Consider the following 27362-nt stretch of genomic DNA (forward strand, 5'->3'; position numbering starts at 1 on the left):
AACGCGTCTTTAGCAAATGAAGTACACTGCAGCAAGAAAAAAGGATTCATTACTTACCAAAGGAAACGATCAACAGCTGTAGATACTTAGCAAATTACATCTTATGACATACCATCAACTTAGTATCTGTTTAACTTCTGTACGTCAATCTAGAGTATGGTAAATATTAAAGTGTTCCATGTCACTAATTCTCATTTCACTTGTTATGAAATGCCGTTTAAAAAATTAAATCGATCCATGTTGAAGAACTGTATTTACCTTCACATCTCGATAGGTAAATAAATTTTGGATATTTATCATGGACTCATTAGAAGTTACCATTCGCAAAAAAAAGAAAGTTTCGATTTCTTGAACGGTTTAGGAAATCTGGGGCCGATAACAGCCACGTGGTCGACGAGGAGCAGGGCGGAGTGTGCGCCGCATGGCGGGCGACCCGCCGACGAACCACTGAATATCTCGAGAACGGTGGTAGCTACCGCTCTGCTCTCAACTTTAAAAACAATTTCGGTATGTTGACTGTATTTCATACGCAATAATGTATTACCTCAAATGAACTATAGGCAAAGCCCACGCAATGGCTGAAAGCTCATTAAAAATTCGTGTAATGGTTTACGTAAATACGATGGAGCACGCAACCACGACGAATAACGAAAAGAAATTCAGTCCTTTATCGACAAAATGCATCAGACCGTAAGACGCAGAAGCATAAAATTTCCTTTAAATCGGATGGTAAGTGTTTCATACCTGCCGCCGCGTCTACGCCAGAGCGCTTCGGCGAAAGTTCGTGTGGCCCGGGGTTGTGTGAGTGACGTCACGCTCAGCGCGTTCTGTGATTGGCGGCGCGGCACCGGTTCGTGTGCAAAGAGCGACGCACGTGGCAACGGAGGCCCAGCCCCGTGGTTTTTTGGCGGGAACGGGCCTTACACAAGTTTCTGCGCATGCGCAACTGGCGTGACGTTTAATTCCCTACCGGCCTAATACATAAGGTTTGATGAACAATTACTCGTTACGTCAATGCCACCACTTGGTAGCACCCGGCAGCAAATTTATCTACGTTCGCCATAAATCCCGCTAGCGGCAGCATACTCCACAGACACACACTATACATAGTAAACTCAGATCGGACATCAGCGTATGTTATACTGAGGGAAACAAAAACTTATTTTCTGAGATTCTGAACGAGATGTTTCGGAATTTATCGTACAGTAATACATTTGTGGGGCTGAGAACCATGAAGCACCTATTCGTCGATTGTTAGGCAGTAGCATTGATTTATGCTTCTGACATCTGTTGGGTCAGTTTATGTGTACTGTAGGGCCACATTGTACTTATATCTGAACTCTGAGAGCTGTCACTGGTTTCTCTGATGTTCACTTAAATATAGGGGGTCGAAGACTAACTGCTCTTCGCCGTTACGGCTCTTAGCGCCTCACTTGTCTTCTAGTTAAGTGACCTTGTCGGCAAATGGTACCAACTGAATTTAATCATTCACGCAAACGGCTGTTTATGTCTGGAGTTGGCCGTCTACTGTGTACAAATCGGCTTTCCAGTGGAGTAGCAACATGAACTCTATTGAACGTGTATTAAGTGCTAACAGAAAGGAAAATTACCTGGAAAAAGTTGGCCGAAAAGAATTTACGGCATTCAATACGAAATCCGTTGTCACAGAAAATGACGAAATCAAGCGTGACTACAAGCCAACAGGGAAGTGTATAATAACCGTAAGTTTTCAAGTGGATGCAACGTAACAACGCCCGATTTTCGGCCCAGAAATTTATTAGTTAACTAACAACACATGGATTAGGAACCTTACCGAAAAAAATACGAAACCACGAAAAGTTACACAAAAAACAGGGTAGTGGAAGCTCAAACATTATTCCGTTCTTACCATAAACTACTTAATTATGTACAGAACAACAAAATCAACAAAACCATTTCTTCCTCTTTGCAGAGACGTGATGCCTACTATTATTATTATTATTGTTATTATGGATAGCTGCTGATGAATGTGTTGAGCATAGCTGTTAGATAGCAGACGTTATTAATTTCGAGCTATCACATTTATCTGAATTTAAAAATTTGTCAACACCCAGAACGTATACCTGCGAAGGACTACAGGCACATCGAAACAATGCCCGACGCAATGTGGCACTATTTTCCGTTCGTTCCACATTATTCTAATGGAAGCTTTCGGCGATCAGATGACTGCAGCATTACGGCAAATAACAAGCAGCTAATTATTAAACACTCGACAGTGAAATTTAACACACTATTCGCCATTCGTTTGTTCGCAACAATTCTATTTTGTAATTAAAGTACGGCAATGGATTAGGAGCAGGTCTGCCGTGAGTTAGGCGACAAGCCAGACAAAAGCGTGCAGAACAACACCCACAGCTCCCTGAAACTCCAGCACAGGCCAGCTGCCCGCCTTACCTTCCCCTGGAACTCTCGCGGAGAAGAGATGCTCTGGCGGCGCACTGCTCTCCGTACGGCTGCTGCGTCACAACTGGGCCGCACCAACAGCCGGGGCGCGCGGCTGCCCCCACCCAGCTGTGACGTCACGGGGCGGCGTTGCCAGCTGGCCTGCGGTAGGCGAGGAACGGATGCAGCAGGGCCAGCGGGGCGTCTACGTCGGTGTCGGCACTGCCGGGCCGCCTGCCTCCACCCCCGCCACAGTCCCTTCATCTCGTACCGCGCTATACAGCTGGCAGCACACACCCCCTTCGCATGGCGTTCCAAAAACCGACGTTCTTATGTCGACTTCCCGATACCTCTTCTGCGTGGTTATGTAAAGCCTTAAAAATCGATTTTTGGAAACCGCTTCTAGTTGCCTGTTTTCCAATTCCGCAATCTATTTTCGCTTCCATGTAAACGCATCCGGTTTTGAAACGTGCTTGGGCTGAGAGGTTTCTTCTTATTTTTAAAAACTTTCAGGTAATATGGACGGAGTGGCTTTTCGTACAGTGAAGGACAAGCAGAAATATTAGACCAACTATTTACACCTCGTCTACGTGCATTGCAACAGCAGTTGCACAGACTAAATCAGATAACGTAACAGCTCTTTTCCTGGTGCCATATTTAACTGGGCAGCAAATGCGTTTCAGGCCTCAACATGTAACCACGAGACCGAAAAGCAGTTTGCGAAATTCTGTTTTCGTCTTTCCGATGAGGTGTCGCATGTAGAAGCCATTTTAAGGCATGTACACACTAGGACCTAGGCTAGCGTCACCAGAAGCCCCGTCTTTAATGGGAATGGCCAATTTTTTCGTTCTGTGTCCCGTTGACTATCCAATGGGAGGCAAAATGCCCCGGCTTTTTCGTAATCAGAAGTGACATTTTGTTTCATTTTGTGTTTTTAATTATTTCTACGTGAATTTCGCATGACAGGCTTTTTTTTAACGTTTCCGTGAGTCTTGCTTTGTCTAGAATTCAAAGATGGAATACAGAAGCTGTATTTTGGTCACAGGATGAGAAGAGGTGTGAACAGAAGATTTCCGGTCATCACGCTCGCTGAAAGTGACTCAAGCGTGAGCTTCGCGATTCGTATCCATCGTTTACTACTGCAGCAATAACGGACGGATGTAACAAGTTTTCGTTAAAGAACGTTACAGGGCTATCGACGTGCAGTTGTACTTGCAGTTACGAACTAGCCATTCACTGGTAGATGACATACATTTGCAGTAGATGCGACCGACACGATGTCTTCGGACTGTTTGAGAGAACAATGAGAAGCAGACGGCAGTTTCAACACTAGATTCGGGAAACTTTATTTAGTGCGCTCCATTCTCTGTTGTGCGTTGTGTGAAACTAACTCGTGCCCTTTAATATGGGGAAGCCATGGAAGACGAGTTCGCTTTTTTGAAGGAAACCACGACTATGCGAAGGTAAAATGTGTGCTGCGTCGTTCAGTTTTTTCCACTGAACAAACATGGAGGGCTTGCCGATATAACGCATCACACGAAGAAAATGGAGCACCTGTTGGCTGTTTCTTCGGGAACTGACAGTGTAACTTACTTTGTTAGTACGAATGAATTACAAACAGGCGAAGAGAAAAGCACCGTTACCGCAAAACATACACGTACTTACACGTATTTTCCGTTAAAGGACTGCATGGTTCTTGTCATCAGAGACCTGTCTGAGAAGAAACGCATATGTTCTAGGACAAAATGCGAGTCCATCTTAATGAACGTTTTATGGCCTTACGCAGTACGTTAAAGTTCAGTCCGGATTTGAAGATGCAATGTCCCTGTGATGGCTGATGATGCATCAAATGACAAAACCTGGAAGCTGGTGCCGATTCTAGCTAGATAATTCATTCGTGCAGAAAGCTGGTCAGTGCAACGTAATCTCTGTTCAGAACAATGGCGGAGAATCGGTAGCATTATTGGCTAGCTCTAGTCTGGGTATTTTAAAAAAGAAAAATATAGTTTACGAGATTGTCACATTTCGTGCATATAATTGTAATTTCAACGTTGGTAGGCACAAGATGGCAGGAACAAACAATGTTTATTGCAAACTGAACGGCGTTCTCGAGATGAGCACTGAAGGCATCCGTTGTGCTGTCCACGTGGCACAGAGCGAAGGTCGAGCGCAGAAATTCTACCCACTGACACAGAAACAGCAGCGAATCAAATTTTTCCAGTATTTTCACATTTACACTCAGCGTGTGGGGAAACTGAAATCCTTCTGTGATTTCGTTGATACTGAATACAAACAAGTTCTAGGTAGTGTTAACACTAGATGGTTGTCATTGTTGCCGGGAGTCCCAAGAGTTATTGATCTGTATAAACCTCTGAAATCTTATTTTCTGTCTCAGGATAGGTGTCTCACATTGGTGCAAATTTTGTGAGAACCCACGGACACCTCTTTGGCTTCATTTCACACAAAGCTAATGAAAATCTTTTGAGATTCAATCCAAAAGTTTGAAACAACCACGATTTCAGTTACACATTCAACTAAAGAGGTAGAGCTGCTTAAAGAAAAAAAAATCGGTGACAGGAAATTTGGTAAACTTCAAACTTCAGTTAGTTTTTCGATTTTAATTAACTTGGTAAAGGAAGGCATTTTCAGTCCGGTACGAGCCAGTTATCAATTTATTTTATGACACTTTTGTGACTTTTTTAGAGAAGGGAAGAACTTGTGTGTTTCATCTTCTGAAATAGTTTCATTGGGTGGCACTGAAAATTTCCGTTTCTTGGGCTTAACTTTTAAATTGTCTGAAATTCTTAAGACAGTAGACTGATGTGCAACATTTCAGTTGAGACAGGATGCCTGAACAAAATTGTATCCCAGAAAATTGAGGAATGGGAAAAAAGCTCATTTGGAAACTCTTGAGAGATGGTGTGATGTATTCCATACACTTTAAAGTACAGGTACTTCATGTAAAAATATAGAGGCGCATGTGAGGTTTGGTCGTGCTTTACCAGGCACAAATGCTGTTGTGGAAAGAGTATTTTCAACTGTGAATTCCTTTTGGATTGGTAGAAAAAATCGTTTTACGACTAACTATTGAAGCAATTGTAATAGTTAAGACTCGTTATGAAGATCTCACCTGCAAGGATTTCTGCAATCTGCTACTAACCTAGTCAAAGCTTTCGAAAGCTGTTAGGTGTTCTGATAAGTACCAAATTAGTAGCAGTGCACGCCGTACAGTAGCTGAACTGTTTGCTTATTTTTGATGTCTACATTATCGTCCATTTGTCAGAAATCGTTCTATCAGCTTCTCAGTATTTTCAATTGTAGTCAGTTTCTGGAAAAAGCAATGAATTATCATATGAAGCAGTGGAATTACAATCATGTTTTGAAGTGCCTTGTTAGAATGTGTCTTTATGTGTATGAAGTTTAGTTTTTATGCATTTTAGTAAAGCAATGCAGTCATATATGCAGAATATTTTCTTTTTGCCTTGTGTCCCGTTTTTTATCGGAATTTCCGCAAATACCCCGCTTCCTCGTGTGTGAAATGAGTCCGAGAACTGTTCAGTGTGTGCAGACGGCAACTCCGGCCGGCCTCGCTTGCAGCTGGGTCTGCTGGCGGGAACACCAAAGCGCCGCCGTCTGGCTGCCGCCGGGTCCCCACTGCCGGTGCTCCCGTGTCCGTCGGCTCAGCAGCGACTAGCCGTGTGTCCGGGACGGCTGTGGGAGTTTTGGACGATAGCCACCGGTCGCACTGAGTGTGTTTTGTTGCCCGGTTTCCCTCTTTAAGTGAACCAGACTGCCATGAGAAGCTCTGGTATTTACAGTATCAAATACATTAGCTGGCCGTTATTCTACGATCATCGTAAGAGTAAACCGGATGTAAACATTACACTGTGTGTTATTCCGCTTCTGATGGGATCTCATTGAGTCGCGTTTCACGAGGAGCGGCAGCCGAGCTGACTGCAGTGCAGTAAGGATACGTTTTGCGCTGTGCGTTACCCGTGCCAGCGAACTGGTTCAATTAACCTGCCGTGATTTGAACGTTGCAGTTAAATCGTAAGAAGGGACGAGCAGACAATATACGTAGCTTAGAATGTCATTTAGTTTTTGATGAGAATGAAGTAATGTTCGGCGTTATTCCAGCAATACCGCTCGCTTCTTGGCGGACCGAACAGAATGCGTAACGTTCTCTCGTTCTTTATCTTAGCTAAGAAGGGTGATGGAAATTCTAACTTAAACACCGTAAAATATATCTGCGTCAGATACGTGTAATGCAAAAGCGTATTGCACAGATCCAGTACGGGTATGTCAAGTGTTGTCTGGGAAACGTCACTACGTGCCGGCAACGTTGGAAGCGAAGGTAAGAGCGTAGGCAGTCAGAAGGCTGGAACACCCTCGCCTGGTATAAGACATTCTGTACACCCGTATATCGGTGGTAAGATTGTCATTAACCGTATGTTTTGATATCTATGTAAAGGTTTGGTTCAAATGGCTCTGAGCACTATGGGACTTAACATCTATGGTCATCAGTCCCCTGGAACTTAGAACTACTTAAACCTAACTAACCTAAGGACATCACGAGGCAGAGAAAATCCCTGACCCCGCCGGGAATCGAACCCGGGAACCCGGGCGTGGGAAGCGAGAACGCTACCGCACAACCACTAGCTGCGGACTATGTAAAGCTTTCACAAGGCTATTGAGTCATATATGGAGAACAATATTTGTAAGAGGAGAAACGGCGAGATCGGAATCTTACGATGACGGCCTGGAAGGAATAAGACTAAATAGAAAATTATGAGAAGAAATTATCCTGGTAAGGCACCTAGCCAAGAATCGCTCTGAAAGATGCGATGAATGGGGAAGTATGGCTTCTGGGTGAAAGTGTCCATCGTGAGTACTCGTGACAGGTTTATTGCAAATTGTTGTATTTACATTCGTTATGCTCACGTAATTTTTTTAATTTAAATATTATGTACCTCGTAATGGAATGTTTTCGTGTGTTTCAGGAATACGTCCACCGGAACCACGTGCTGGGTACGGAGCGCCTGCCCCCCCTCAGCCCGTGCCGCTGGCTCTGCTGCCGCTCTCTCGTGTCGACACATCTGCCGCGCAGTTAGCCTTCCGAAAAATTTAGTCAGTCTTCTTTCTTGCTACAAGAAGACGACAGCCACATGTTACGTCTGTCGGACGAGACGTCGTGGCCCAGAGCCAAGAGTCGAACTGCAGCCTCCCCTTCTCCGTCACATTTACTTCCAGGCTGGGCTGTCCGGCCGCGCTTCGCGACACACACGGCGTCCCTCCAGGCGGCCTGTCCAGCCGCTCTGCTCTGCCCTCTCTGACTCTCCACATACTTACAGGGCTTCAGAATTAGTCTTCGGAAATCAGTTTCCTGACGAAGTACGATTCAGTTCTAAACAACATTGCAAAAAATAGAATTTGAACATTACCGAGCGCCATTAACCAATACTGGTTTTTTATTTACTAATAGCACCAAAATAAGAAACTTCGTAATTAATTAAAATTGTGTAGTAAACTGAAAAATTACTTATTATCAAATGAATAAACTATAAATTCTTCATTTGTGTGGCCATAGTTGCTTCATAATTCTCGAGTGTATTTTTGTTCTGTCGTTGCAACTACAAAAATGCGTGATTTTTTCACCGGACACGTTTCGCTTTATTGAGGTACAGCTGATAATGTTTTTCGTCAACAAAGCGAAACGCGTCTGGTGAAAAAAGTCACGCATTTTTGCAGTTGCAACGACAGAACAAAAATACCCTCAAGAAGAAACTATAGTGTACATCAACAGTACTACTCAATGTCGAGCAATCAGGTTTTACTTCATTTAAAGTTTGAAAACTAGCACTTTTTGTACCGGATTTTAACTTCTCGTGATTACGCGTGTTTTCATCCGATTAGAAATCAAAAATAAAATTTTTCTTTTTTCGTTAATTAAAACGCCAAACTGATTATAAAATTATAAGCTACGTAATACAGAATGTTACTGGCGAGAACTGCGTTAGACTTTACACTAGTTTAAGATTACAACGGTACGTTCTCACATCCAGGCATTTTGATTTGAAATGCTCACAGTGTTTTGTACTTAAAAGCCGTGCGAACCCTTGAACGCTGATATTTTCGGGTGTAATTCGAAGTGTGTCGTACTACTGTAGTAAACAGATCTCTGAACGCTGCACTTGGATTTTTTTTTTTTTTATTTTTCAACAAAGTTAGGCACACGATTATCCTCGCAGTGTGTCCCACTATTTCGCGTGAATCGGTGCGAGGTTCACCTTTCAGTTAGCGCACTTCATCACGAAGGATAATTTAATGTTTTCTTCAACCCGAAGGGCGTTTGAGAAGAAAAATAGTCTGTGTGAGCTACACGGCAGCTGCCAGATGTAACGCTATCGAAATTTCAGCAGACCTGTTACCAGTGGACGTCGAAAATATAGTTACGAAACTTAATTCGTACTTCAACCTTCTTTTCCTGATGATGCTTTGTATCTATACTGATTCCAAAAGTGACTCACTAATATTACAACAACCACAGAATACGACGTTTCTGCGTGTTTTTAAGTGCACAATTTTGTACGTAACTTCTCTGCAAAACAGACTGAAGTGGATGGCAGAGTGTTCGTCGAACCACTTTCACACGATTTTACATTTCTGCTCACTTAAAGCAATTTGTCAAATCCTGCTTTACTTTGAAATCATGTGAAGATATGAATAAAAAAATTGTACAGCTTCTTTCAGACACTCCTTCATTATAGAGAATGTATCATCTGCACGAACTGTGGCCTGACTGTTAACATTGCCTCCAAGGTCAGTAGGATACGACGTGGACAGCAGAGCATGCAACACACGTCCCTGAGACGTGTCTCAAGCTACTCCCACACCTGTTGGTAAGTCTCCTTCCGAGATACCATGCTGCGTCCTCCACATACTAAGCTATAGTTCTGAATGCGATATACGAGGAATGCGAATAACATCATTTATATTCATTTGTAATACAGTTTTTCAACAGGGAACGTCTGTAAGGCTGTTAAAATCTGCAGTAATTAAAAAATTACACCTCATTTTTGTTTCTCGAATTTCCTAAGGACCGTGAGAGCAATGAAGTGGTACATTTCGGGACGTTTTACCCACGAATCTCTAGTAAGTAACAGATATTTAATGAAGGATGTCGTTTTCTTACAAGGAAAAGAAGAATGGCTAGTAAACAGCAGAAGACTTGACTTGACCTTCGCCAGAAAGACGTCGTATATTTACTCGGCGACGTGACGTTTTGTTCACAACACCTCCAGTCGGATGAATGAATGTGGAACGTGGGAAACTTGTTATTGTTGTTGTTGTTGTGGTCTTCAGTCCTGAGACTGGTTTGATGCAGCCTACATCCTTCTGAATCTGCTTAGTGTATTCATCTCTTGGTCTCCCTCTACGATTTATACCCTCCACGCTGCCCTCCAATACTAAATTGGTGATCCCTTGATCCCTCAGAACATGTCCTACCAACCGGTCCCTTCTTCTTGTCAAGTTGTGCCACAAACTCCTCTTCTCCCCAATTCTATTCAGTACCTCCCCATTAGTTATGTCATCTACCCATCTAATCTTCAGAATTCTTCTGTAGCACCACATTTCGAAAGCTTCAATTCTCTTCTTGTCCAAACTATTTATCGCCCATGTTTCGCTTCGATACATGGCTACACTCCATACAAATACTTTCAGAAACGACTTCCTGACACTTAAATCTATACTCGACGTTAACAAATTCCCCTTCTTCAGAAACGTTTTCCGTGTCATTGCCAATCTACGTTTTATATCCTCTCTACTTCGACCATCATCAGTTATTTTGCTCCTCAAATAGCAAAACTCCTTTACTACTTTAAGTGTCTCATTTCCTAATCTAATTCCCTCAGCATCACGTGAGTTAATTCTCAATTACCCTCGTTTTGCTTTTGTTGATGTTCATCTTATATCCTCCTTTCAAGACACTGTCTATTCCGTTCAACCGCTCTTCCAATTCCTTTGCTGGATCTGACAGAATTACAATGTCATCGGCAAACCTTAAAGTTTTTATTTCCTCTCCATGGATTTTAATGCCTACTCCAAATATTTCTTTTGTTTCCTTTACTGCTTGCTCAATATACAGATTGAATAACATCGGGGAGAGGCAACGCCCCTGTCTCACTCCCTTCCCAACCACTGCTTCCCTTTCATGTCCCTCGACTCTTATAACTGCCATCTGGTTTCTGTACAAATTGTAAATAGCCTTTCGCTCCCTGTATTTTACCCCTGCCACCTTCAGAATTTGAAAGAGAGTATTCCAGTCAACATTGTCAAAAGCTTTCTCTAAGTGTAAATGGTTCAAATGGCTCTGAGCACTATGGGACTTAACATCTATGGTCATCAGTCCCCTAGACTCTAGAACTACTTAAACCTAACTAATCTAAGGTCAGCACACAACACCCAGCCAGCACGAGGCAGAGAAAATCCCTGACCCCGCCGGGAAACGAACCCGGGAACCCGGGCGTGGGAAGCGAGAACGCTACCGCACGACCACGAGCTGCGGGCTCTCTAAGTCTACAAATGCTAGAAACCTGGGTTTGCCTTTTCTTAATCTAGCTTCTAAGATAGGCCGTAGGGTCAGTATTGCCTCACGTGTTTCAACATTTCTACGGAATCCAAACTGATCTTCCCCGAGGTCGGCTTCTACTAGTTTTTCCATTCGTCTGTAAAGAATTCGTGTTAGTATTTTGCAGCTGTGACTTATTAAACTGATAGTTCGGTAATTTTCACATCTGTCAACACCTGCTTTCTTTGGGATTGGAATTATTATATTCTTCTTGAAGTCTGAGGGTATTTCGCCTGACTCGTACATCTTGCTCACCAGATGGTAGAGTTTTGTCAGGACTGGCTCTCCCAAGGCCGTCAGTAGTTCTAATGGAACGTTGTCTACTCCGGGGGCCTTGTTTCGACTCAGGTCTTTCAGTGCTCTGTCAAACTCTTCACGCAGTATCGTATCTCACACTTCATCTTCACCTACATCCTCTTCCATTTCCATAATATTGCCCTCGATTACATCGCCCTTGTATAGACCCTCTATATGCTCCTTCCACCTCTCTGCTTTCCCTTCTTTGCTTGAATTGGGTTTCCATCTGAGTTCTTGATATTGATACAAGTGGTTCTCTTTTCTCCAAAGGTCTCTTTAATTTTCCTGATGGCAGTATCTATCTTACCCCTAGTGAGATAAGGTTCTACATCCTCACATTTGTCCTTTAGCCATCCCTGCTTAGCCATTTTGCACTTCCTGTCGATCTCATTTTTGAGACGTTTGTATTCCTTTTTGCCTGCTTCATTTAATGCATTTTTATATTTTCTCCTTTCATCAATTAAATTCAATATTTCTTCTTTTACCCAAGGATTTCTACTAGTCCTCGTCTTTTTACCTACTTGATCCTCTGCTGCCTTCACTACTTCATCCCTCAAAGCTACCCATTCTTCTTCAACTGTATTTCTTGAACTTGTATGGAATGCAATATGTGCATTAGGTAAGGTACCAAACAAGACACCACAACTTTAGATGAAATGAAAAACGCACAAATGTGATCATAAGACATCAAAAAGTATAAAACTTTTTCCAACACGGATCACATCAGTTCCCCAATTGTTGTTACATCTGTGCCAAAAACGGCAAGACTCTTACAACACATTTGCTCTTGAAGCAAAAACAATTTCATCGAAAGAAATATTCGTGTATTAGGAAATCAACTGCGGTGTAAGAGTCTGTGAATCGTTAGACTCCATATAAAGTTGTTACGTCTCAAAGAGACTGTCCATCAAAACAAGAGCAGAGAGCAAGAGAGATATCTGCTTCTCATGCTTCAAACATGCGTTTGCATTGTCTTCCTCTAAGAGGAGCAAGCTGCAGTTATACAAATTATTGCTTCACGAGTAAATTGTAGCTTACGTCACAGAATCAATGACATTCGGCTGTTTTGAGATTTATTTCACCATCATTCACGTACCTGGCTGATTTACTAATGCTTGGATGCAACAATAGAGTAACAATTTCGATAATTAAGTAGAAAAATAATTAAAAACTAACGTTAATCTCACGGCTGGCTTTTTTCGCTGCTAGGTGCGCTAGTCTCGTTCCGCTGCGTGTGCGTGTGTGTGTGTGTGTGTGTGTGTGTGTGGGGTTGATTTTTGTTTGTCATTTATTTTTAGCGGTCATTGGTGACTATCAGCCAACCACCTCTGCTGCGAGTGGCTGGTGAAAAGCAGACTGTGACTTCATCGTTGTGATGCTAATGTGCCATATTTGACTTGTGTGTTTTAACCCGCGTGGGACAAATTTTCCAGTGGCCACTTAACGTTATTAAGTAACATTAGTTTCTTGTAGGTATTTATAAACTAAAATGGAGGAAATGATGCCGGCCGGAGTGGCCGAGCGGTTCTAGGCGCTACAGTCTGGAAGCGCGCGACCACTACGGTCGCAGGTTCGTATCCTGCCTCGGGCATGGATGTGTGTGATGTCCTTAAGTTAGTTAGGTTTAATTAGTTCTAAGTTCTAGGAGACTGATGACCTCAGCAGTTAAGTCCCATAGTGCTCAGAGCCATTTGAACCATTTTTGCTTCCAACTCTAACGCCGTCACATGAGGGCCACGGAAGTTCTTGTTCAGAATGTAGTCTGGCACTTCAGCCATACCTCCACGCACGGGGATGCCAAGTCTCATTCTGTCACGGCACAGAGGGGAAAGAATGTTCAAAATGTGGTCTGCTTCCAAAACGCCTACGGAGACGTAAAGGTGTTCTTTGGAAAGTGCAGTATATTTCCACTGATGGCTGCATGTCTCGCGCGATTACACGAGGGTAAGTCAATTATTATTCGCAAAGTACTTATAAAGTTTCATTTTACTCAAATACGAAACTTACAAGAACATCATTTTTCGAAATAGTCTCCTTCTGTTTCAACGCACTTGGTCCGTCGTTGCACCAGCTTCCTGATGCCCCCATAAAAGAAGGTTCTCGATTGAGCTGCGAGCCAGGAATGCGCAGCTTCTTTCACTGCTTCTTCCGAGGCAAATCGAGGGCCCCTTAATGCCTGTTTGAGTGGACCAAACAAGTGCTAGTCAGAAGGGGCAAGATCTGGACTATATGGAGAATGATCAAGTACCTCAAATTTGAGTTTCTGGAGCGTTTCAGCAGTGTGCGCAGCAGCATGTGGACGGTCATTGTCGTGCAACAACACAACACCTTTTGACAGCAATCCTTGGCGTTTTCTTCGAATTGCAGGCTTTAGCCTGGCAGTAAGTATCTCATTGTAACGTACACTGTTTATTGTTGTGCCCCTTTCCCCATAATATTCCAGTACGGGATCTTGTGCGTCCCAAAAAACCATAAGCAGCTGTTTTCCTCTGGACGGTTGGGTCTTGAACTTTTTCTTGCACGGCGAATTTGGATGTTTCCATTCCATACTCTGCTGTTTACTCTCCGGCTCGTAAATGATGTCTAAGAAGTTGTCCGTTTCGTTACCATAGCGATCCAAATGTTTTTTGCAGATGTCCAAGCGCGTTTGTTTACGCAACTATGTGAGTTGTTTTGGGAGCCATCTTGTACACACTTTATGAAACCCAAGTCTGTTGTGGATGATTTCATCGGCAGAACCGTGACTAATTTGCAGACGATGTGCCACTTCGTCAATAGTTAATTGTCTGTCTAAGAGAATCATTTCACGTGAACGCTCAATGGTTTCTTCATTTGTGGCGGTGAACGGGCGTCTGGCTCCTTCGTCGTGCGTAACACTTGTGCGACCATTTCGGAATTTTTCAATCCATTGGTAGACATTCCGTTGTAGCAAAAACTGTTCCCGTACTGTACCGAAAATCTTCGATGAATTTCGGTCCCTGATACGCCTACCGACCACAGAAAATGGATCACTGAACGTTGCTCTTCTTTGGTGCAAACAGACAGCGGAGCAGCCATAATAACAGCACTGCAACGATAACGAAACTAAGCCAACAGCTTGAAAATTGCAAAGATATAACAACAAATAAACAAACCATGCGTCATCAACGTAAAACGACAGTACTACCAAAATAAACAAAATTATAATTAAATTGCGGATAATAATTGATTTACCCTCTTGCACAGTTGTGTATAATCCTCTGAGAGATGGTACTTTGTTTTGTACGACTACCATGACAGGTGTGTGGGAAAGGAATGATTTTAGGTTTTTCTTTAATTCCCTTCATTTAAACATAAACTAGTAAGATGACTGCAGATGATGTGGGCATGATGTGGTGTAAGTACTGTTACCAACGTGACGTTGTAAATGAGCTCAAAAAGTATTTGTGTGCCCGAGATACGGAAGTAAATTCAGTGTGAGATCGCAACTGAAGATACATTCTAACTGCACAGCTTATATGGCAGTAATTTGATTATGGTGCAGTTTACACCAATCTAAGATAGGACCATACATGCTGCCTTCAAATAGTTTTCAGTAATTAGGTAATGTAGGGGACTGATGCAAACAACAAACGGTAATGGTGTTGGGTGATGTGCTAGACAGCCACCAATATTCCGACATTTGTGCCTTCAATGAGATTGGGCGTTTACGTTTTGAAATACCCGAAATTGTGAAAGATGTCGGCTGCATTCTTGTAAGTTGTATTAATACTTTATATTCCATGAGAAACGGACGGGAGAGAGAAGTTGTGTTTCTTAGCAGTGAACTATTTCTCAGTAGTTGCAATGCTTTTTGCAAAGATTTCTGTCACAGTGTTGACAGTTCGTAGTAACTGACAGAAAGTCATCGAGTGAAACAGAAGTCATTTCCAGCGTTTCCCAGGGTGTTGCTGTTCCATATCTATATAAAAGATTTAGGAGACAATCTGAGCAGCCGTCTTAGGTTGGTTGCAGACGATGCTGTCATTTACCATCTAGTAAAGTCATCCGAAGATTAAAAAAAAATTGCGAAACTATTTAGAAAAGATATCTGTATGGTGCGAAAGTTGGCAGTTGATCCTAAATATTGAAAAGTGTGAGTTCATCCACATGAGTGCTGAAAGGAATCTGTTAAACTTTAGTTAGACGATAAATCATTCATATCTAAAGGCTGTAAATTGAACTAAATACCAAGGAATCACAATTACGAACAACATAAAATGGAAAGCACATATAGGAAATGTTGTGGAGGAAGGTGAACGAAAGACAGCATTTTACTGACTGAACACTTATAAAATGCAACAGATCTGCTAGAGAGACTGCCTACACTACGCTTGTCCGTCCTCTTTTGGAGAATTTCTGCGCGGTGTGGCATCCCTACCACATAGAGTTAACGCAGTTCATCGAGAATGCTCAAAGAAGAGCGGCACACTTTGTATTATCGAGAAATAGGAAATAGGGGAGAGAGTGTCTCTGACGTGATACAGAATTTTGGGCAGACATAATTAAAACAAAGGCGTTTTTCTTTGCGCCAGAAACTCCTCACGAAATTTCGATCACCAACTTTCTCCTCCGAATGCGAAAATATTTTGTTGTTGACGCCGACCTCCATAGGGAGAAACCATCATCATAATAACATAAGGAAATAAGAGCTCACTCGGAAAGATATAGGTGTTCGTTTTTCTCGCGCGGTGTTTGAGATTGGAATAATAGAGGATTATTGTGAAGGTGGTTCGATAAACCCTTTGCCAAGCACGTAACTGTGATTTGTAAAGTATCCGCGTAGATCTAGATGAAGATTACAAATTTACTCGAATGATATTGTAGTGGACTTTAAAGGCCATCCATGGTTCTTTCACTTGCTCGCATAAACTGTGGTAATAATTCATTTAATGCATGTATGTTTTTTATATTGTTACTTTCTTTTCTGTTATCCCAATTTCTTTGCGACATAATTTGTGGTTATGTAAGTAATCGCGTGAGCTGCAATGGAATTTTATTGTTTGTATGTGTATTACCTTTATTTTCTGTGATACATTCTTTGGTTTAGGAATAAACCCCACTGCCTTCAGATGTCGCCTCTAAGTAACGTCTCTGACTCAGATATGACGTCGGTCAAAGCCATAGAGGAGAAGAATCTCTGGAGTGAGGACTGCGTGCTGTGCGTGTTGTCAGCATTAAGCTGAAATTGTCACGTGATCTCGGGATGACTCTTTTTAAGACCAGTTCACCCTGGCCATCAAGTCCCGTCATGTCAAATCCAAACATTCCACAATGCATTTCAAATGGCGGCATTCAGACAAGCCGTCAACAGACCGTCACGTCACGTCACGTCACGGCAGGTCAAGGTTTTCCTGGAAGGAAGTGACGACGGTAACATCGTCTGCTAACATCGTAAGTTAACCTATTTTGCCGCGCTCGCTCCTGTTAAAGTAGTAGATATTGTGCGTTTCTATCTTCTTAATCTTTATTTCATTATTTTGCTTTTTCCTTCGTGACAAATTGTGAATGTTCCATGACGACTGGTCACCATCACAACTGTCTACGCTCTCCTACTGACTGGTGAATTATTCTTACCTTTGAGCCAAGAAAACTTCCTTGTCCACACTGAGAACTGAAATTCAGATCTCGTGTTAATGATCTCTTTAAAAGAAGACTAGTAACTTAGAATTCTCTTCTTCTGCAGATATCGATAACGAAACAAAAATGACAAGTGCTGAAAAGGAGTAGTTAGATTTACTATGTGTTAGAGCCACGTTTGTCGATCTTTCCGACTCTGTGGCACACCAACTTACTTTTAAAACTTCCGTGACGCCCTGCATACAACCTTTATTCCTAGATACAGAAAAGCGAACACATTGTGTTCATACAATACATTTTTTATTATAATGCGAGTAATGTATTGTATGAACACAATGATGGGTGATTTCTTACGAATTAGACTATTCCAAGAAATTGTTTTTCGATAAATTTTTAATGGTCTAGATGTTTTACCTGCAGAAGACGAACACAAAAAAACTCCGCCCGAACACGCCCTGAAAGACCAACAGTTCCGACCGGCCACCGTCTCATGTTCAGCTCACAGGCATTACTGGATGCAGGTACTGATGGGCATGTGGTGAGCACACTACTTTGGTGACCGGAGCCGCTACTTCTCAGTCAAGCAGCTCCTCAGTTGTCCTCACAGGGGCTGAGTGCAGCCCACTGGCCAACAGAACTCGGCAGACCCTGACAGTGGCCCATCCGAGTGCTAGCCAAGCCCGACAGCGCTTAACTTACGTGATCTGGTGGGAACCGGTGTTACCACTGCAAGTCCGTTTGCCGGGAGATCAGAAGGCATTAAGAATCCTACGACACACCTGACGTGTGTTTGTGTACATCGCGTCGCATCGGCTGAGAGACGGTGTGCAGTCTGACCACAGTCCAGGCCGACAGGTACGCTCACCACATTGTTGCCCGTTTTTCTAATGCACTGCGATGGCAGCGCTCCAAGTGGACAATAAGCAGCACTTATTAATATGATAGGGGATGAGTGGGGATAGTATCACATACGTTGTCTTATCACATAGTCTTCACAAGTGGGATCTCACGTAGTGCAGTAAAAATCGGCATTAACTAAAAAATTACACCGCATTTGTCTGTCTTTCGGTTGCTAGGGATCTCGAAAGGTATAGAATGGTACATTAAGGATACAGGTTACTTATAAATGGTAGAAAAATCGAAATTTTGATCAATTTATTAAATTCTATAGTCTTTCCTGATTACATTCATATGCACATTATAGGGTTTCAAATGAAAGATGAACTACATATACCAAATTTTCAAAGTTACGGTCATGTATGCCGTAACACCCCCTTTATTTCTGTTACAGAAACCAGTATTATTTCGAAAAGAACTGTGAACTTTCTGTTTCCAGCGATTATACGTATGATATATTGTATTTTTCGGTAACAGTGCAGCTTTCTAGTGTCTGTAAATGATTATCTTTGCTAGTATTTACTTTTGTTTCGGTGAAGCAGTTTGTTCACGTGTTACTGAATCTTTGTTGCCCAAGTGCTACATATATTTGTGTTAAGTTCCTTTAGTGTGCATTAAATACGAACTATGCCACGCATTAAGAAATGCAATAAATGGAAATTCCGTGGTGACCAGTTCACAAACAAAGCAAGCTACACTGATGAAAGTAACCTATGTATCATTTCTTCACGGAAGAAACTCCACATAGTACGCCTCCTGGTGATTCAAATTTTAGTTTGTAGTGTATTTGTTGCTGATGATGTGGGCATCTTATCTTCTTTGATGAAGGAAGTGGCGAAATGTAAGCAATGTGATGGTATAGGGTGTCTGGATGTAGCTGAGCAGCAAAGTAGCAGGAAGGGTTTAGCGTCAAAATTATTTGTTCTGTGTAGATCCTGCAATAAATCTATCTTGAAAATGACTTTGAACATTGTGCGTAATTCATATGATGTGAAGTTTAAGTTAGTGTACCCGTATGTAATGTGTGCAATAGGAAAAGAAAAAAGGCTGCTCAAACGTTTTGTGGTTTGATGGACCGTCCTCCTCACCCCAGTAGGTTCAGCAAGTACATAAAAATACTTTTAGGTGGCTTGACGGTTGTGTCTAAAGCATCTATGAACTGTGCAGTAGAAGAAACTTTAAACATTAGCGGAACCAGGGACATTGCTGATGCACTTGATGGGACATGGCAACATCGAGAACATCGTTCCTTGATTGGAGGATGGAAAAGTTGTCGATGTTGAGTGCTTATCTAGGTACTGCCACACCTGCCTTGGTAACGCTGAAGGACATATTGAACATCAGTGTTCTAAGAATTAAGGTGGTTACAGTGGAGGTATGGAGTGTGTTGGAGCTCTAAAATTATCTCAGAGGTCTGTACCTGTTTATAAGGTTAGATATACGAAGTACCTAGGCGATGGGGACTCTAAAGGTTTTAATAAAATTAATGAGCTCAGTGTTTATGGTGATACCTTGGTAACTAAACAGGAGTGTTGTGGACGTGTCCAAAAGAGGATGGGTCCTGGGTTGAGGAAGCTACAAAGAGAAATGAATAGAAAGTTGCTGTCTGATGGAAAATCTTTGTCTCGCCGAGGTAGAAACTGAAATAGACCTGCTACAGAGTTATTATGGCCATTAGACGAACTCCACCTCTGAATGATGTTGCAGCAATGCGAAAAACTGTATGGGCCAGCTGGTTCCATAAGTTGTCCACAGACGACCACCCTGTTCACAGACATCGCCCTAGAGGAGCAGATTCTTGATGTGGTTACCAAAAAGCAAAAGAAAGTGGTCAAATATACCATCATAAGCATTCTCTTCCTGAACCTGTTATGAATGAAATAAAACCAATTTTTAGAGACCTGAGTGACCCTGTTTTGCTTAGTAAATGTCATCTTGGGGGCACTCAGAATACAAATGAAAGTTTCACCCATTGCATGTGGGAAAGATTACCCAAGAATGTTTTTGTATTACTAAATACATTAAAAGTTGGTGTACGAGATGCAGTGATATGTTTCAATGATGCAGTGATAGGAAGGTTGGAAGTCCTGAGAAATTTAGGCATAAAATGTGGTTCCAATACGGAAGATCAATTGCTTGCATGTGACAGACAACGGGCGCCTGAGAAGCTGAAAGATTCGCTCTTCAAGTTACCAAAGAAGCAAGAAGTGCTAAAAGGAATGCCAAGAGGGAAGCTTGAAGATGAAGAAATGCTGCAGGATGAAGACTATGCTTCAGGAATTGCTGAGGCACAGTTTAATTAGACTCACATCTCAATTCTATAAGGGCGTTGTTTGTGTTGTTGCCCCCACATGATAATTAAACGAAATATTTGTCAGGATTTGTAAGCAGTCCTTGACGTACGGCAATACGCGAACACCGAGAAATACGTTTAAACAGTTTATTAGCAAAAGGCTTATTACACTCCTGGAAATTGAAATAAGAACACCGTGAATTCATTGTCCCAGGAAGGGGAAACTTTATTGACACATTCCTGGGGTCAGATACATCACATGATCACACTCACAGAACCACAGGCACATAGACACAGGCAACAGAGCATGCACAATGTCGGCACTAGTACAGTGTATATCCACCTTTCGCAGCAATGCAGGCTGCTATTCTCCCATGGAGACGATCGTAGAGATGCTGGATGTAGTCCTGTGGAACGGCTTGCCATGCCATTTCCACCTGGCGCCTCAGTTGGACCAGCGTTCGTGCTGGACGTGCAGACCGCGTGAGACGACGCTTCATCCAGTCCCAAACATGCTCAATGGGGGACAGATCCGGAGATCTTGCTGGCCAGGGTAGTTGACTTACACCTTCTAGAGCACGTTGGGTGGCACGGGATGCATGCGGACGTGCATTGTACTGTTGGAACAGCAAGTTCCCTTGCCGGTCTAGGAATGGTAGAACGATGGGTTCGATGACGGTTTGGATGTACCGTGCACTATTCAGTGTCCCCTCGACGATCACCAGTGGTGTACGGCCAGTGTAGGAGATCGCTCCCCACACCATGATGCCGGGTGTTGGCCCTGTGTGCCTCGGTCGTATGCAGTCCTGATTGTGGCGCTCACCTGCACGGCGCCAAACACGCATACGACCATCATTGGCACCAAGGCAGAAGCGACTCTCATCGCTGAAGACGACACGTCTCCATTCGTCCCTCCATTCACGCCTGTCGCGACACCACTGGAGGCGGGCTGCACGATGTTGGGGCGTGAGCGGAAGACGGCCTAACGGTGTGCGGGACCGTAGCCCAGCTTCATGGAGACGGTTGCGAATGGTCCTCGCCGATTCCCCAGGAGCAACAGTGTCCCTAATTTGCTGGGAAGTGGCGGTGCGGTCCCCTACGGCACTGCGTAGGATCCTACGGTCTTGGCGTGCATCCGTGCGTCGCTGCGGTCCGGTCCCAGGTCGACGGGCACGTGCACCTTCCGCCGACCACTGGCGACAACATCGATGTACTGTGGAGACCTCACGCCCCACGTGTTGAGCAATTCGGCCTCCCGCATGCCCACTATACGCCCTCGCTCAAAGTCCGTCAACTGCACATACGGTTCACGTCCACGCTGTCGCGGCATGCTACCAGTGTTAAAGACTGCGATGGAGCTCCGTATGCCACGGCAAACTGGCTGACACTGACGGCGGCGGTGCACAAATGCTGCGCAGCTAGCGCCATTCGACGGCCAACACCGCGGTTCCTGGTGTGTCCGCTGTGCCGTGCGTGTGATCATTGCTTGTACAGCCCTCTCGCAGTGTCCGGAGCAAGTATGGTGGGTCTGACACACCGGTGTCAATGTGTTCTTTTTTCCATTTCCAGAAGTGTATAAGAGACGCACACTACGTGCACCCGTCATCACTGTGTCTGACATCCTAACACCGGCTCATTATGGTCGTATCGAAAGGCTCCATGATGAGCTAAGAAAACAGACATATTCGCGCCTGAAGCCGTGCTAGTTACACCGCACGCTGCCGACGGCGGCTATTGGCTTACTCTGCTGTGACGCACCGCGGCCGGACGCACGTGTACTGACCAAGCGAATTGTCAGCGTTCCTAGATAGGTCGGCTGGCGAGCGCGTGTTACGTACCGTACTGCTGCGTGCAGACCCGTAGACCCTTTCATCGCTCTCCCAAGAGAAAAAGAGCAACCGTAGGTGGCTCAAAACGATCTCCTGGGCGTTATGAATCTATTTCGCGATTTGTGGCATCAGAAGGCATTACAACATGTATTCCATTTGCAGACACAGTAACGTTTGGTCCCGAGAAGTGAGTTTTCAGGAAGACACTTTCATACACGACAAACGCTGTTAACAAAAGATAAATTAATAAAAGCATTAAAAACACAATACTGACAATTAAGTATGCATTAACATTACTGGATGAATCGAAGGACTTCAGTCTATTTGCTCCTTCCATGAAGTTTAACTCATTGCTGGAAGAAATTACATTTTCGTGGATATCCTTAATTAAATTATTGTCCTCAAAAAAACTTGGCCGGCCGGTGTGGCCGTGCGGTTAAAGGCGCTTCAGTCTGGAACCGCGTGACCGCTACGGTCGCAGGTTCGAATCCTGCCTCGGGCATGGATGTGTGTGATGTCCTTAAGTTAGTTAGGTTTAATTACACTCCTGGAAATGGAAAAAAGAACACATTGACACCGGTGTGTCAGACCCACCATACTTACTCCGAACACTGCGAGAGGGCTGTACAAGCAATGATCACACGCACGGCACAGCGGACACACCAGGAACCGCGGTGTTGGCCGTCGAATGGCGCTAGCTGCGCAGCATTTGTGCACCGCCGCCGTCAGTGTCAGCCAGTTTGCCGTGGCATACGGAGCTCCATCGCAGTCTTTAACACTGGTAGCATGCCGCGACAGCGTGGACGTGAACCGTATGTGCAGTTGACGGACTTTGAGCGAGGGCGTATAGTGGGCATCCGGGAGGCCGGGTGGACGTACCGCCGAATTGCTCAACACGTGGGGCGTGAGGTCTCCACAGTACATCGATGTTGTCGCCAGTGGTCGGCGGAAGGTGCACGTGCCCGTCGACCTGGGACCGCACCGCAGCGACGCACGGATGCACGCCAAGACCGTAGGATCCTACGCAGTGACGTAGGGGACCGCACCGCCACTTCCCAGCAAATTAGGGACACTGTTGCTCCTGGGGTATCGGCGAGGACCATTCGCAACCGTCTCCATGAAGCTGGGCTACGGTCCCGCACACCGTTAGGCCGTCTTCCGCTCACGCCCCAACATCGTGCAGCCCGCCTCCAGTGGTGTCGCGACAGGCGTGAATGGAGGGACGAATGGAGACGTGTCGTCTTCAGCGATGAGAGTCGCTTCTGCCTTGGTGCCAATGATGGTCGTATGCGTGTTTGACGCCGTGCAGGTGAGCGCCACAATCAGGACTGCACACGACCGAGGCACACAGGGCCAACACCCGGCATCATGGTGTGGGGAGCGATCTCCTACACTGGCCGTACACCACTGGTGATCGTCGAGGGGACACTAAATAGTGCACGGTACATCCAAACCGTCATCGAACCCATCGTTCTACCATTCCTAGACCGGCAAGGGAACTTGCTGTTCCAACAGGACAATGCACGTCCGCATGTATCCCGTGCCACCCAACGTGCTCTAGAAGGTGTAAGTCAACTACCCTGGCCAGCAAGATCTCCGGATCTGTCCCCCATTGAGCATGTTTGGGACTGGATGAAGCGTCGTCACACGCGGTCTGCACGTCCAGCACGAACGCTGGTCCAACTGAGGCGCCAGGTGGAAATGGCATGGCAAGCCGTTCCACACGACTACATCCAGCGTCTCTACGATCGTGTCCATGGGAGAATAGCAGCCTGCATTGCTGCGAAAGGTGGATATACACTGTACTAGTGCCGACATTGTGCATGCTCTGTTGCCTGTGTCTATGTGCCTGTGGTTCTGTCAGTGTGATCATGTGATGTATCTGACCCCAGGAATGTGTCAATAAAGTTTCCCCTTCCTGGGACAATGAATTCACGGTGTTCTTATTTCAATTCCCAGGAGTGTAGTTCACATGATAAATCACAATGTGTGGCATTCAAGATTAATCAATCCACTATCATCCAATTTCAGTGTAAAGGATAGCTACATCTACGTCTACATCTACATCTACATCTACATGGATACTCTGCAAATCACATTCAAGTGCCTGGCAGAGGGTTCATCGAACCATCTTCACAATTCTCTATTATTCCAATCTCGTATAGCGCGTGGAAAGAATGAACACCTATATATTTCCGTACGAGCTCTGATTTCCCTCATTTTATCGTGGTGATCGTTCCTCGCTACGTAGGTCGCTGTCAACAAAATATTTTCGCATTCGGAGGAGAAAGTTGGTGATTGGAATTTCGTGAGAAGATTCCGTCGCAATGAAAAACGCCTTTCCCATATTTCGCGATAATACAAAACGTGCTGCCTTTCTTTGAACTTTTTCGACGTACTCCATCAGTCCTATATGGTAAGGATCCCACACTGCGCAGCAGTATTCTAAAAGAGGACGGACAAGCCTATTGTAGGCAGTCTTCTTAGTAGGTCTGTTACATTTTCTAAGTGTCCTGCCAATAAAACGCAGTCTTTGGTTAGCCTTCCCCACAGCATTTTATATGTGTTCCTTCCAATTTAAGTTGTTCGAAATTGTAATACCTAGGTATTTGGTTGAATTTACAGCTTTTAGATTAGACTGATTTATCGTGTAACTGAAGTTTAACTAGTTCCTTTTAACACTCATGTGGATGACCTCACACTTTTCGTTATTTAGGATCAACTGCCACTTTTCGCACCATTCAGATATCTTTTCTAAATCGTTTTGCAGTTTTTTTGATCTTCTGATGACTTCATTAGTCGATAAACGAAAGCGTCACCTGCAAAGAATCGAAGACAGCTGCTCAGATTGTCTCCAAAATCGTTTATATAGATAAGGAACATAAAAGGGCCGATAACACTACCTTGCGGAACGCCAGAAATCACTTTTGTTGTACTCGATGACTTTCCGTCAATTACTACGAACCGTGACCTCTCTGACAGGAAATCACAGATCCAGTCACATAACTGAGACGATATTCCATAAGCACGCAATTTCACTATGAGCCGCTTGTGTCGTAGAGTGTCAAAAGTCTTCTGGAAATCCAGAAATACGGAATAGACCTGAAATCCCTTGTCAATAGCACTAAACACTTCATGTGAATAAGGAGCTAGTTGTGTTTCACAGGAACAATGTTTTCTAAACCCATGTTGACTGTGTCAGTAGACCGTTTTCTAGGAGGTAATTCATAATGTTCGAACACAATACATGTTCTAAAATACTACTGCATGTCGGAGTTAACTATATGGGCCTGTAATTTAGTGGATTACTCCTACCACCTTTCTTGAATATTGGTGTGACCTGTGCAACTTTCCAGTCTCTGGGTAGGGATATTTCGTTGATCGAACGGTTGTATATGATTGTTAAGTATGGAGCTAATGCATCAGCATACTCCGAAAGGAACCTAATTGGTATACAGTTATGGACCAGAAGACTTGCTTTTATTAAGTGATTTAAGTTGCTTCACTACTCCGAGGATATTTACTTTTACGTTACTCATGTTGGCCGCTGTTTTTGATTTGAATACTGGGGTAATTACGTTGTCTTCTTTTGTGAACACATTTCAGAAGGCTGTGTTTAGTAACTCTCCTCTGGCAGCACTGTCTTCGATAGTATCTCCATTGCTATCGCGCAGAGAAGGCATTGACTGTTTCTTGCCGCTAACATACTTCACATACGACCAGACTCTCTTTGGATTTTCTGCCAGGTTTCGAGACAAAGTTTCGTTGTGGAAACTGTTATAAGCATCTCGCATTGAGTCCGCGCTAAATTTGGAGCTGCTGTAAAAGATCGCCAATCTCGGGGATATTGCGTCTGTTTAAATTTGGTATGTTTGTTACTTTGTTTCTGGAACAGTGTTCTAACCCGTTTTGTGTACCAAGGAGTATCAGCTCCGTCGTTTGTTAATTTATTTGGTTTAAATCTCTCAGTTGCTGCCGATATTATTTCTTTGAATTCAAGCCACATCTGGTCTACACTCATATTATTAATTTGGAATGAGTGGAGATTGTCTCTTAGGAAGGCGTCAAGTGAATTTTTATCTGCTTTTTTGAATAGGTATATTTTTCGCTTATTTTTCGAAGGATTTGAGGATTACAATATTCAATCTTGCTACGACAGCTCTTTGTTCATTAATCCCTGAATCGGTTTTGATGCTCGATATTAACTCAGGATTATTTGTTGCTAAGATGTCAAGTCCGTTTTTCACAGCCGGCCGCTGTGGCCGTGCGGTTCTAGGCGCTACAGTCTGGAGCTGAGCGACCGCTATGGTCGCGGGTTCGAATCCTGCTTCGGGCATGGATGTGTGTGATGTCCTTAGGTTAGTTAGGTTTAAGTAGTTCTAAGTTCTAGGGGACTGATGACCTCAGAAGTTAAGTCGCATAGTGCTCAGAGCCACTTGAACCGTTTTCCAACCATTTACTATTCTCGTGGGCTCATGAACTAACCGCTCGAAATAATTTTCAGAGAATGCGTTTAGCACAATTTCGGATGATATTTTATGCTTACCTCAGGAATTAAACATTTTTTTTCGCCAATGTATGGAGGGTAAATTAAAGTCACCACCAACTGTTATCGTATGAGTCACGTACGTGTTTGAAATCAAACTCAATCTTTCTTTGAACATTTCAGCAACTGTATCATCTGAACTGGGAGGTCGGTAAAAGGATCCAATTATTGTTTTATTCCGATTGCCAACAATGACCTCTGCCTATACTAACTCACAGGAAGTATCTACTTCAAGTTCGTGACAAGTTAAACTACTTCCGACAGCAACAAACTCGCCACCGCCAACATTGTTTAGCCTATCCTTTCGGAACACTGTTAGGTTCTTCGCAAAAATTTCGGCTGAGCTTATATCCGGCTTCAGCCAGCTTTCAGTGCCTATATCGCTTTGGGCATCAGTGCTTTCTGTTACCGCTTGGAGCTGTGGTACTTTTCCAACACAGCTACGACAATTTACAACTGTTGTACCAATGGTTCATGTATCTATGTTCTTCCTGTGTTGAGCCTGCACCCTTTGTGGCTGAATCCCTACTTCTGTTTTCGCGAGACCCTCTAACCTAAAAAACCGCCCAGTCCACGCCACACAGCCCCTGCTACCCATGTAGCCGCCTCTTGCGTATAGTGGACACCTGACCTATTCAGCAGAACCCGAAACCCAACCACCCTTTGGCGCAAGTCGAGGAATCTGCAGCTAGCACGGTCGCAGAATCGTCTGAGCCTCTGATTCAGACCATCCATTAGGCTCTGTACCAGAGGTCCGCAATCGGTCCTGTCGACTATGCTGCAAATGGTCAGCTCTGCTTTCCTCTTGCAAGCAGTAGTGGCAGCTTTTACCACTTCTGTTAGCCGCTCAAA

At 43.9% G+C, this 27362-nt stretch overlaps 2 protein-coding genes across 2 annotated transcripts in view; one reads left to right on the forward strand and one right to left on the reverse strand.

Moving 5' to 3' along the window:
• Positions 1 to 27362, reverse strand: part of LOC126426537 (ankyrin-3-like) — a 305624-nt gene that overhangs the window by 188661 nt on the left and 89601 nt on the right. The window lies entirely within an intron of this gene.
• LOC126426539 (cortactin-binding protein 2-like) overlaps positions 2462 to 27362 on the forward strand; it is a 66278-nt gene continuing 41377 nt past the window's right edge. Inside the window, exons 1-2 of the mRNA XM_050088442.1 lie at positions 2462 to 2588; positions 7422 to 7527. Of these exons, the coding sequence (XP_049944399.1) occupies positions 2462 to 2588; positions 7422 to 7527 (233 nt within the window). The remainder of the gene's footprint in view (positions 2589 to 7421; positions 7528 to 27362) is intronic.

The sequence above is a fragment of the Schistocerca serialis genome, chromosome 11 (genome assembly GCF_023864345.2).
Source record: "Schistocerca serialis cubense isolate TAMUIC-IGC-003099 chromosome 11, iqSchSeri2.2, whole genome shotgun sequence".
Taxonomy (NCBI): Eukaryota; Metazoa; Arthropoda; class Insecta; order Orthoptera; family Acrididae; genus Schistocerca; species Schistocerca serialis.